The sequence below is a fragment of the Sphaeramia orbicularis genome, chromosome 8 (genome assembly GCF_902148855.1).
Source record: "Sphaeramia orbicularis chromosome 8, fSphaOr1.1, whole genome shotgun sequence".
Lineage (NCBI taxonomy): Eukaryota > Metazoa > Chordata > Actinopteri > Kurtiformes > Apogonidae > Sphaeramia > Sphaeramia orbicularis.
Window position 1 is genome coordinate 21,347,013 of NC_043964.1, and position 12,816 is coordinate 21,359,828.

General features: G+C 34.1%; 1 protein-coding gene across 1 annotated transcript in view; it reads left to right on the forward strand.

The window, feature by feature from the left end:
* LOC115424748 (potassium voltage-gated channel subfamily H member 4-like) overlaps nt 1-12,816 on the forward strand; it is a 65,216-nt gene that overhangs the window by 16,498 nt on the left and 35,902 nt on the right. The window contains 3 exon segments of the mRNA XM_030142158.1: nt 6,945-7,178; nt 8,546-8,677; nt 8,833-8,966. Of these exon segments, the coding sequence (XP_029998018.1) occupies nt 6,945-7,178; nt 8,546-8,677; nt 8,833-8,966 (500 nt within the window).

Consider the following 12,816-nt stretch of genomic DNA (forward strand, 5'->3'; position numbering starts at 1 on the left):
TCTTTTGAAAACTTTTTTTTTTTTTATTATTTTCCAACAACAGAAACCTTGGCAATCCATTCCATGCAACCATGGCCTGATAAAAAAACAGTTAACAGTAATTGATTTGTTCTGCCTAAAGGCCTAAAGGCAGGACACACCATGTTTCACTGGTTTGCCTTGTACAATAATTATGCTGATCAGCAAAAAAATGACAGTTTTCAGTAAATAATTTCTGGAGTTTTTGTTGCTATATTAGATGTGTTTACATGACAACTTTTATTCCTGGTTTAAACTGATTAAAGGTTAGATCCTGTTTCAGATGCCCAAGTAAACACCTTATTCCAGATGAAAAAAAAAGTTCAGATTAAATTTAAACCTGATTAAAGTCACTGTTTTAATCCACTTTTGAATCCAGTCTAAATTATTCCTCGGACATGTAAACCCTTTATTCCGTTTGGACTTTATTCCTGCCATTCTGCACATGCTCGTTGTCTTGTCCTGTCGCGATGACGCACACATTCTGCGCTGGCGGAAGAATATGCAATGCAGGCTAGTCTTACCAAACCGTTCCAGTGGGCTATTCTGATGGTATGTACCAGCCTCTAAAACCCTGAAGGAAGAGTTCACCACTTGTTTTTTATTCATTCCTTTGTCATGCACTAATGAGTTCGATAAGTGGGCAAATCAGTTTGCACTGCAGTGCACTGATTGCCTTGTTCTCGCGGCCCTTCCGTTAGCTTAGCTTAGCCTATCTTAGCATAATCGCTTCATTCCTATGGTCAGACGTAGCCAGGCTTTTATAGGTGATTTGTAGTATTTTATGAGTGATTTTGTGAAATTAAAGTCTCCCTAATCATTACTTTAATCCGCTGGGGTCAGTATGATCACAAATTGAGGCTCAAATCATGGTGATGTGACTTACTGCACTAATAAAATCTGGGGAAATAAAAACTAATGCAAAGCTAAAACAGTAAAGCAAAGCTAATTTAGCGCATGCATCCTTTCCAACAAAAAGATTTTCCAACTTTCGTCAACACAACAGTCCCAAGATTGTATGAGTGCAGTAAGTCGCAGGTCTAAAGAAATAATTAGGGAGAATCGGATTTCACAAAATCACTTACAAAAGACAACAAATCACCTTTAAAAAAACTGGCTAAGTGTGACCATGGAAGTGCAGTGACTATGCTAAGCTAAGCTAACAGAAGGGCTGCAAGAACCGAACAAACGTTTCTCATGTAAACATTTATTCAGGTTTAACATTTCCATGTAAACAGAAGAGAAGGTACTTAAGTTCTGGATTAATTTCTTCTGGAAAAATAAATCGGATTTAAAAAAAACATCATGTAACCATACCCAATGTTACGAATAAATGGTAATAAAATATTTCCATCTAGGTTTTACAGTTAACCATGCCAAACTGTTCTGCATTGTCGTTATATTAGTTCTGTATGGGCAATCCAAAACAATTTGTGCTTTTTTGTTCCGTGAAAAGATGACAAACTGTATTTTACTCCAATTATTTACATAGCTTAACAGGATTAGTGGATCAACAGGTATTAGTAGTTTACATTTGGTTTAAGGTGGATGTTTGGGTCTTTATGGGTTAAAGAATCTAGAAGACCTGACATTTTTCTACATGAGACTTCCACTGACAGGGATGGGTTTAGCGTTGGTGTGTTTCTGATGATTTCTAAATGCACTGCAAAACCATTCGATGGATAAAACCATGTTCCACTCGCTAATTAAGGTTTCAGTTCCTCGCCGAGACACTAAACCCCCATGAAGCCAGCTGGACCCCTGCATACACCCTCAGACTTTACACACACCAGCAGCACACTTCAAAGCCCACTCTGATGTGGACTGGGTTATTTTCAGAGCATCCAAGCTGAAAGCCCATAGAATGACTCAGATAAACAAATGGATGTGTTCTGCTGGTGTACAAACAAATGACTCAAATGTGGAAGCTGGTAAAGAAAACAGGGAAAAGAGCAACCGCAGATTATGTGGATGTTACAACATCAGATTTGCCTGATATTAGGGCTGTGTTTTGGCAAGAATCTGCCGATACGATACAAATCGCAATACTAGGATCGCGATACGATATATCACAATATTACATGATACTGTTAAAAAAAGCAATTTTTTGTTTAGGGTTTTTTTGTTTTTGTTTTTGAAGATTATTTCCTGGAAGAATTTAATTACACCAGAAATATATACGAATACTAACACATTTTTATTTGATCAGAACAGGATCTAATGCTATATCTCACACACACAAAAAAAATCTAATTCTTCTAGTTTCCAAAGGAACTAAAATCTGCCTCTCTGACACTAAAAAGTGCTTTTAGGATGCTTCAAATAACCATTATTTAATAAAACCATGTTAAATAATAATAAATAATAATAAAATAGAAACAAAAAAGAAAAACAAAAAAACAAAAATGAACCTCCACCATATCTGCATTTGAATAAATATCCAAAAGTATCGATACAGCAATTTTTTACCCATTCATGCATGAATTATGAGAACCTTAGTAAAGATTTTTTTTCTTGAGTGTTTTTATTCCTCCTTAGACACGAAAAAAAACCAATGTGATTGATTTTTTTTCCATGGAGTTACAAAAATATCCATGCATTTAGTTTTTGAAGTATAGAAATGTGTGTTTAAAACCCAATATCAGAAAGTACAGAAGAGGATTAGGGCCGCTGGAAAAAAAATACAATAAATTTTTTTTTAAAAATGGTCCAATATATGTATATTTTTAATTTTTATTATGCAAAAAAGTCAGAAATCTGAGTTTAAAGTCAGAATTCTGAGGAAATAAGGTCAGAATTCTGAGTTTAAAGTCAGAATTCTGAGGAAAAAAAAGTCAGAATTCTGAGTTTAAAGTCAGAATTCTAACATTAAAGTCCAGTGGCCCTAATCCTGTTCTGTAAGAAAGTAATATGAAAACAATGAAATAAAAACATTTTTAATGCTGCAAATCTGATGTTTTCTCTCATTTTAACATATTCTAATGCTAGTTATTACTCACTTCATGGAGATAACATGCAAAAAAACCTTTGTGTCTAACAAATAAGTGATTTACACTCAAACATGTTAGTGCAGATCAGTTTTATCAAGAACAGCAAAGGTACAGTAATGGTCTGAATGTCAGTGTATTATGGGATGGTGCGTAAGCGTCCACTGTGTTGGCTGATAAGGAACTAAAACAACAAAATCCATGAATATATAAGAGAACAGCTGTAGAAGAACTGTCCACTGGAGTGACCACTATGCATGAAAGGGTTAATATCGATACAGTATCATGAAATAAAATATCGCAATATATTGCAGAACTGATATTTTCTGACACCCCTACCTGATATTTAAGAGATATTAAAGGAAATTCAGTGCCTACAGTTATCTACCTATCTAAAGTAATCCTTAGTATATTATTTAGTTTATTATTTAATTATTTGAGTCAGTGCATCATCAGTAAAATGTAAAAAGATGAGGATGAAAGTAGATAAGTCATAGTGTTCAGCCAGGGTCAAAGTGCAATATACTTAGCTCTACTGTTTTCTTTTTGTTTTGTTTTTCTCGGTTGGTGACATGTCTGTTTTATACTGTATATATTCACACTTCCTTTTCTTTAAACTTTTGCACTACGCATCACCAGAGAGTTGTCACTTACAATTTCGTTGTACATATGTATAATGACAATAAAGGCATTCTATTCTATTCTATTCTATTCTATTCTATTCTATTCTATTCTATTCTAGATAAATAATGTCTAAATGAAAATAATAATAAAATAATAATAATAATAATAATAATAATAATAATAATATATACAACATTATTATTTCTTTGGTGGGATCCAGGGTGTAAAATTAACTTTTTACCTCATCTGCTATTGGCTAATGACCTCCAAAAATTTATTGGCCAAAAATATTTTTCATTGCCCAAATAAAATAATCATGCCTTATTTGACTTAGAATATTTACCATACATTTTTATTATGAAAACCCAACATAAGCATCACTTAACAAATACAGTTATGTTCAGATCAAGCCAACCCTTCAGTCATTGGGTGACCTGCTCTATCAACTGAACCACATTTGTGTATTTGGACCCTAATAGTTTAAAAAGATTGAATTTGAACCCTCCAGGTGCTGCAAAGCTATCTTTATATTCATTCTGGGAAAAATCGAGTGGATTTCTACAACCTGTTTCAATTCCAGCTTAATTTATAATGTTTTGTAAGTCTATGTCAAACTGTAACACCTGGAGATTGTGTTATTCTGTTATTTTATCTCTGCAAAATTAGTTAGAGTTCCCTTATGCCAACAGAAAGTAAGCCTGAACCCATGTTAACTCAACCCTGAATTAATATAATACTGATAAAGAGAGAGTACCTGTTAACCTACAGTATCTACAGATACCAGTCTGTGGCGGTGGTTCCAAACCTTTTTTGGCTCGTGACCCCATTTTAGCATCACACATTTCTGGCAACCCCAGACTTTCAAACCAGAGACATTTTTTTGCTGAAATTAATTTAATTTTCCTTGGTCAGGATATGTACAGTCAGTCCAGCTTGTATTTACAAGGCTGACAATTAATACTGAACAAACAAGAACTCAAAATGTGAATTATGAAAGAGCTGCAGCATCTTAATCGTTAAGGGTCTCAGCCTATTTTTGGCTGTTTTTGACTTCTTTTGATTTTGTCTTTATATACTATACAAAGAAATGTTTACTATACCCATGTTTAGTGTCTTCTTTTTCAGCACAACTTCATCTAACTCAGCTGCCTATTATTTTTTCACTTTATCAACTATATCAACACAAAAGGCCAAAAAACACACAAAAAATATAAAATCTGATTTGAAAAATGTATATAATTTATTGCACAAATGACACAAAGATGCTTAATGAACCTTTTCAAAGACTTTAAAAGTGAATATTGGCTCCAAATATTAAGTATATAAAATCTAAATTGTAATAAATTATAAATATACTCAAATATTTGACCTAAAAACATCTCTTTACATAGGCGTTTTCTCTACTTTTCTCCATCAATTACTAGAAATTTCAGGCAACCCCATTTGAATCCCAGGTGCCCCATGTGGGGTCCCGACCCCAAGGTTGAAAAACACTGGTCTGTAGTATAACTGCTCAGTTAGCATTAGCAGAGGCACTGACTAAGATGATAGTTCAGCATCATCATGAGTATTGTGTTTTATAGGTATTTATTTTGGGATATTTTTAGTCAGAACAGTCATCTGTGTGATACCGTCCAGAATTACCCTTTAACTTTCAAGAGTAGTTAAAAAACAAATTCTACAACCTTCTTTGGACGCAAAGATGAACTGAGTTTCATCAATATTAAGGTTGTTATGGCTTTACAGAAGACATTCGTGGCCATAATTGTAATTGAGGGAACTGTATGGAAGCATGTACTTTCACCACTTTGAACGCAAATTTGACCCCCTGAACGTGAACAAAAAGTCAATTTTATTTGACCAAAAATTCAAGCCCAGCAAAAAAAATTTTTGTTTGAAGTCGCCAAGAAAAAATATCGCAAAATGACTTGGCAGCGCCCCCTCAAAAATCAAATATATTACATTACATTTTGTAAAAGTAGATTTTTCCAGCAAGAAGAATTTTCAAAATATTGAAAAAAGACTTGGCCACGCCCCCTCAAATATGAAAATACATTGCGCAGATGGGAACCAACCAAAAAAAAATTTCTACGTAGAAACATGAAACTTGGTACAGACATAGCCCATGGTAGGACAAGTAAGAAATTACATTATGGCCCCGCCCTAAACCCAACAGGAAGTCGGCCATATTGCATGGAAGTATAAAATCCCACCCCTCATACTTTCATCCTCTCCTCCGAGGGTTTACTTCCAATTTGGACCAAACTTGGTGAAAATCCCCTACACACATGTGATCAAAATGTTAATAACTTTTGGTCACATGTGTGTGGGCGTGGCTGTGATGACCTCACAACCAAGCAGCCATTTTCAGACGTATAAAATTGTGTATATCTCACACATACAGTGTCAGATTAAGTTGGGCCCAATGTAACATTTGTGCAGAATGACAACCTGGACACGATGATACAGAACTCGTATAGTTGGATCGTAAAACGGCCACCTAAAATTTTTGAATGGGACAAAAAAAATTTTTTTCACATAGTAAAAAAAATTTGGTACACACATCCTTTATGCCAAACTGAACCAAAAAGCCAATGAGGACACACCCCTATTTACAATTGTGTTGCCATGACAACACCAAAACTGTACCATAGAAATGAATGGGTTTTTGGCAGAATCCCACCCCTCATACTTTCATCATCTCCTCCTAGGGTTTACATCCAATTTGGGCCAAACTTAGTGAAATTCCCCTACACACGTGTGATCAAAAGTTATTATCTACATTTTTGATCAAATGTTGGGCATGGCTGTGATGACCTCACAACGAAGTGGCCATTTTCAGAAGTATAGAAGTGTGTATATCTTGCAGAATGTCGGATTGAGCTCACAATACGGTGTCCTCTCACTGTCGGTGGCCTTGGTGGTCGCATGGGGAGGCAGTCGGGTGGGAGGGCGAGGGCCTTAACACCGCTTGTGGTTTTTATTTTTTTATTTATTTATTTATTTTAATTTTATACAGTTTTATCTGTTCTTTTGTTGTTGTTGTTTTTTTATTAAAATCTTTAGTCTTGTTAAATTGATTGTGATTTATTTTGTTTGTTTAAATTTGTCACATGAAGTACTTTGGACTGCGTGTTCGTCCAAGACACAGTATGTATAAAAAAGATTAGATAGTTTTACAGTACTTTGTATTTTATCTCTAGCTTTGCAACTCGAAAAGCAGAAATTAACGCTGGTTTTCAACCCCTTTTCTTCAGTTCTTCAAAATACCACAATAGCCTGGACCTTGAACGCATGTTTTTATTTTCCTCTCAGACAGTAACTTCCTGCTGGGAAATGCTCAGGGTTGCCATGGCTACCCCATCGTATACTGCTCTGATGGGTTTTGTGAGCTGACCGGCTTCGTTCGGACTGAAGTGATGCAGAAAACGTGTACATGCAACTTCCTGTACGGGGCTGACACCAGTGACAGTGTGACCCAGCAGGTGGACAAAGCCCTGGAGGGCCATCAGGAGTACCAAGGAGAGGTCTGCTTCTACAGGAAAAACGGTGAGCACGTGTTGACAAGGTCAGAGAGTTGAACACTTATAACATCTTCTAGATCAGGGGTGTCAAACTCAGTTCAGTTCAGGGGCCAAATTCAGCCCAATATGATTTCAAGTGGGCCGGACCAGTAAAATAACAGTAAAAAAAAAAAAGTAAAATTATATTATGATCTGGTTTACATCTACAAAGTTTCTTTAAAAATCTGAATAACATGAACAACTTGAATTGTCTTAAGAAAAACAAGTGCAATTTTAACATTTTAACAATATTCTGCCTCTGTTTATCAGTTTATCATTTACACATGTGCATTACAATCGCACAAAACATTTAGTCACAGGCAGAATATTGGAAAAATTGCTTTTACTTTTCTTAAGACATTTCCATTTGTTCATGTTTGTTCAGGTTATTCACGTTTTTTGTAAAAGTGGTTTGGTAATGTAAACACTTTGATGTAATTTTACTTTTTTTACACCAAAAAAAATGCAAACAGAGAATTTGGGGTTGTCATTATTTATAGGTTATGATAATATTTTACTGGTCTGACCCACTTGAAATTAGGGGTGTAAGAAATACTGGTTCTGCAATATATTGCGATATTTCTTTTCACAATACTGTATTGATATTAAAAGTACTGTATCTATATTTTTAGGTATTTATTCAAATGCAGATATTGTGGAGGTTCATTTTAAAATAAATAATGAAATAATGTAATATAATAAAATAATGTTATGATGTTAGTTATGAACTAATAGAATATGAACATGTGAACAGGATCTTAAACGGTAATGTCTGTAAAATATTATTTAAGTTTTAACACAGGAAAATTTTGTGACATAGCATTAGATCCTGTTCTGATCAAATAAAAATGTGTCAAATATTTTTGCATATTTCTGATGTAATTCAATTCTTCAAGGAAATAGTAATTTTAAAAAAGAAACAAACAAAAAATTGCCTTTTTAACAGTAGCATGATATACCATGATATATCGTATCATGATCCTAGTATTGTGATTTGTACCGTATCGCCAGATTCTTGCCAATACACAGCCCTACTTGAAATCTAATTGGACTGTATGTGTCTGTATGTGGAACCTGATTTGAAATGATTAACTGATTGTTAATATCTTAAGTGTAATTTTTGCATTTCCCAAATTCATCCCAGGGGCCAAATTGGACCAACTGGTGGGCCGGATTTGGCCCCCGGGCCGCATGTTTGACACCTGTGTTCTAGATAGTTTCTACAAAGACACATAAGAGGGTGAGGTGAATTGAGTTGAACCACCTAAAAACACATTGTTATTTCAGCACTAATTGAAATCCAGTCATAATTTTGTAGGTAATCTCAATCTAATGCCAGTTTAATATCCTCAGGAAATTCATTTTGGTGCCTCCTGGATATTGTGCCAATTAAAAACGAGAATGGAGCAGTGGTGTTGTTCCTCTTATCCTTCAAAGACATCAGTGAATCATATGGGAAAAACCATCACTACTCTGAAGGAGACGGTGAGACATGGCCAAACATACGTGTTTTTTTTTTTTTTTTTTTTAATTTATTTGTCATTCTCAATTTAATTTAGAGAATGTCTCCAGTACAAGATACTACCTGCTTATTCATTTACACAGTTTTAAAGCTTCATGTATTGTAATTTTCTAAGCAGGGATGGCAGAGGTCATTCATCACAGCAGGAAAAACAACAGATCCCACTTTTCCCAAGTACAAGAGAGGGGGAGAACGATTGTACATCAGCTGACAAACCTGTTCCCCAAACGAGAGAAGAAGAAACTGACGAATGTGAGTAGAAACAGAAAGTATACAGATCAGTATTTCATCATTTATTATTACTGAATAGGGATGTAACGATCACCGGTATAACGATAAACCGTGGTAAAATTGCAGACGGTTAGTATTACCGTTTAAATTCTAATTATCATGATAACCGTGACTGATTACCACACTTTTCCAGAGAAAACGCCCATGTAAAGATATAATTTTATCTCAAATATTTGAGTGTAGTTTGAATTTATTACAATTTTAATTTATATACCTAATATTTGGAACCAATATTCACTTTTAAAGTCTTTGAAAAGGTTCGTTAAGCATCTTGTGTTATTTATGCAATAAATTATATACATTTTTCAAATCAGATTTTTTTTGTGTGTGTGTTCTTTGTCCTTTGTGTTGATATACACTGAGCAAAAATATAAACGCACCACTTTTGTTTTTGCTCCCATTTTTCATGAGCTGAACTCAAAGATCTAAAACTTTTTCTATGTACACAAAAGGCCTATTTCTCTCAAATATTGTTCATAAATTTGTCTAAATCTGTGTTAGTGAGCACTTCTCCTTTGTCCTTTGCTGAGATAATCCATCCACCTCACAGGTGTGGCATATCAAGATGCTGATTAGACAGCAGAATTATTGCATAGGTGTGCCTTAGGCTGGCCACAATAAAAGGCCACTCTAAAATGTGCAGTTTTACTGTATTGGGTGGTCCAGGGGGGTCAGAAAACCAGTCAGTATTTGGTGTGACCACCATTTTCCTCGCACAGTCTTCATGAATTCTCTGAAACACTTTTGGAGATGGCTTATGGTAGAGAAATGAACATTCAATTCACAGGCAAAAGCTCTGGTGGAGATTCCTGAAGTCAGCATGCCGATTGCATATTCCCTCAAAACTTGTGACATCTGTGGTATTGTGCTGTGTGATAAAACTGCACATTTTGGAGTGGCCTTTTGTTGTGGCCAGCCTAAGGCACACCTGTGCAAAAATCCTGCTGTCTAATCAGCATCTTGATATGCCACACCTGTGAGGTGGATGGATTATCTCAGCAAAGAAGAAGTGTTCACTAACACAAATTTAGACAGATTTGTGAACAATATGTGAGAGAAATAAACCTTGTGTGTACACAGAAAAAGTTTTAGATCTTTGAGTTCAGCTCATGAAAATGGGAGCAAAAACAAAAATGGTGCGTTTTATTTTTGTTTAGTGTAGTAGATTAAAGTGAAAAAATAATAGGCAGAAGATATAAATGAAGTTATGCTGAAAAAAAGATCCCAAACATGGGTATTGTTAGAGACATTTTTTGTGTTTCAGTTAAAAACTCATATTTATATTTAGGTTTGATTTATCATTAATAATTTATGTTATTATATGAATGTTGAGTAGTAATAGTAGAAGTCTTGATATAATTTTGTGATGCAATCCTATTGGCCGCTAAGATTATAAATATGTAAAGAAAAAGGAGCGGAACCAGAAGCTTGAAGCCTGGAGCATCACAGTCTTTCGACCGTCGTGTAATTTAATTTAGAAATTCATCTTTTGTTTGTATTATTCTAAGTTTTAAGTAAAGACCGCAAACACAAAAGTTGGATTCCAGACCCTTTTGTTTACTGATACGTGTCAGGTAAGAAGAACTCCGAGGCTCATGGCTAGTGAGTGATAAGCTGCACTCACAGGTGTAGTAAACATTTGTTTATATAGTATATAAAGGCAAAATCAAAAGGACTGAAAAATGGCGAAAATAGACTCAGACCACTAAGGGTTAATATTTGAATGTTTCTGCCAAGAGAAAGTACATTGTGCCGATTATTTTATTTGATTATTTTGCTGTTGTTTTTTTGTTTTCAAAACATAATTTGGTTAAATTATTTCAGTGTTGTATCAGTACTTTTGAACATTTTGTGCACAATTTCAACAATACCGTGATAATAAAGATACTGATAATTTTGAGCACAATAACCGGGATATGAAATTTTCATATCGTTACATCCCTGTTACTGCACTCATTAATGAACTGAGCCTCTAAAGCATTCATGAACTTAACTTTTATTCCAAGAGTTTATGTCCGTTTCATCTGTGCCCGTCCTGATTCTCGTAATGATAATGTCAAATGTGAACATTAATGGACGCCGGTGGGAAAAAAATTGCATTATATGTCTTCTTGTGTCTAAGATTTTGCTTTTCTTTGAACAAAATATTCATTCATGTTATTTAACCTTTAGATTCAGTATGTTCATCAAAATCAAAAGTTCTTCAGGCATGTGATTTTTCAGGTTTTCTGGTTTTTAATCTGTCATTCTAGGTTTGCTGTCCTGAAATGTGACTCTCATGACTGATCCAGAGTAAAATATTTTAGATGGGGAGGGAAGTATAAAGTTATGCTATTTGGACAACAAGAATTCAGTTGTAACTTTATTTTGTTAGAGTGATTTGTCAGTGGATTGAGACAGACGATGATTAGATGATTTTAACAAGGCCGCAGTTTTTGGAAACCTATGACCCCGCCTCCAACTCTTGTCAAAGCAAGAGTCAATGTTTGTGAGGGATTAAAGAAACAGCAGTTGGAATATTATAGATACTATCATGTTTGACTTAAAATTGTACTGCTGGGAGAAAAAAAAACACTTTCTGATAAGAAATTGAATGGCTGGTGGATTTTGGAATTCATCAGGGTCATGTCCCTGGACCCCATAGTTTCCTACTTCTTCCTTTATTTTTTTTTTAAATCTTGGCATCTTGAACATTTAATGTATTTTTCTATCATATACAAAGAGGATATTCCTGCGTTTTTTGTCCTTTTCCAATCACATGCCTGGTCTTTCCCGTTCATATCCCAAACTACCACATAAATTTTCCTGGAAATCTGTGATTTAACCCTTTCATGCTAGTGGTCACTACAGTGGACATCTATTCAGCTGTCTCTTGTATGTTCATGGGTTTGTTGTTTTAGTTCCATATGAGCTGGCACAGTGGACACTTTGCACCATCCCATAATAATACACTGACATTCACACCATCGCTGTAACCTTTGTTGTTCTTGATAAACCTGATCTGCGGTGATATGTTTTGAGTGTAAAGCAACTGATAATAAAAATTGGGAATATGATAAAATGTGAGAAAACATCAGATTAGCTGCATTAAAATTGTTTTTATTTGCATAGTTTTCACACAGTTTATCACTTTCTGATATTTGCATTCTTTGCTTCAAAATTAAACACATGGTGTGCAGTGGAATGGACATTTTTGGAACGCCATGAAAATTATAAAGGTAGATTTGTTTCTTTATTGCTTTAATCAAAACAAATATTTTCAATCAAAATAAATAAATAAATTTCAATTAAAAATAATTTACTTCAATAAAAAAAAACCTACTCAATCAAAAGAAAAAAAGTGTTCAAATGCCAACTTTTTGGATCTTAAATATTTTTTCATTCATCTTATTTGTTACTTTTAATTATACTACCGATTATTTTACTGAATATTTTACCGTTAAATCACCCCAAAACTGCTTTATTTGATTTTGTTTTTGTAGTAGTGGAATGAACCACAGTATGTTTACTATGCTACACATAGAACCAAAAACAAAAATTTTCGATCAAAAAAAAATAAAAATTTCACTTCACTCAAAAAAAACAAAAAAAAAAAAAACATTTTCAATCAAAGAAAAAAAGTGTCCAAATACCAATTTTTGGATCTTAATTTTTTTGGCATTCAACACTTTTTTTTCATTGATTGAAAATGTTTTTTCATTGCAAATGTTTTTTTGTTTTTTTTTATTGAAAATATTTTTTATGGTTTTATGGTCTACCTTCATAAAAAATAGGTTCAATAAAAAAATTAAATTGCATTGTTTTTTCATGC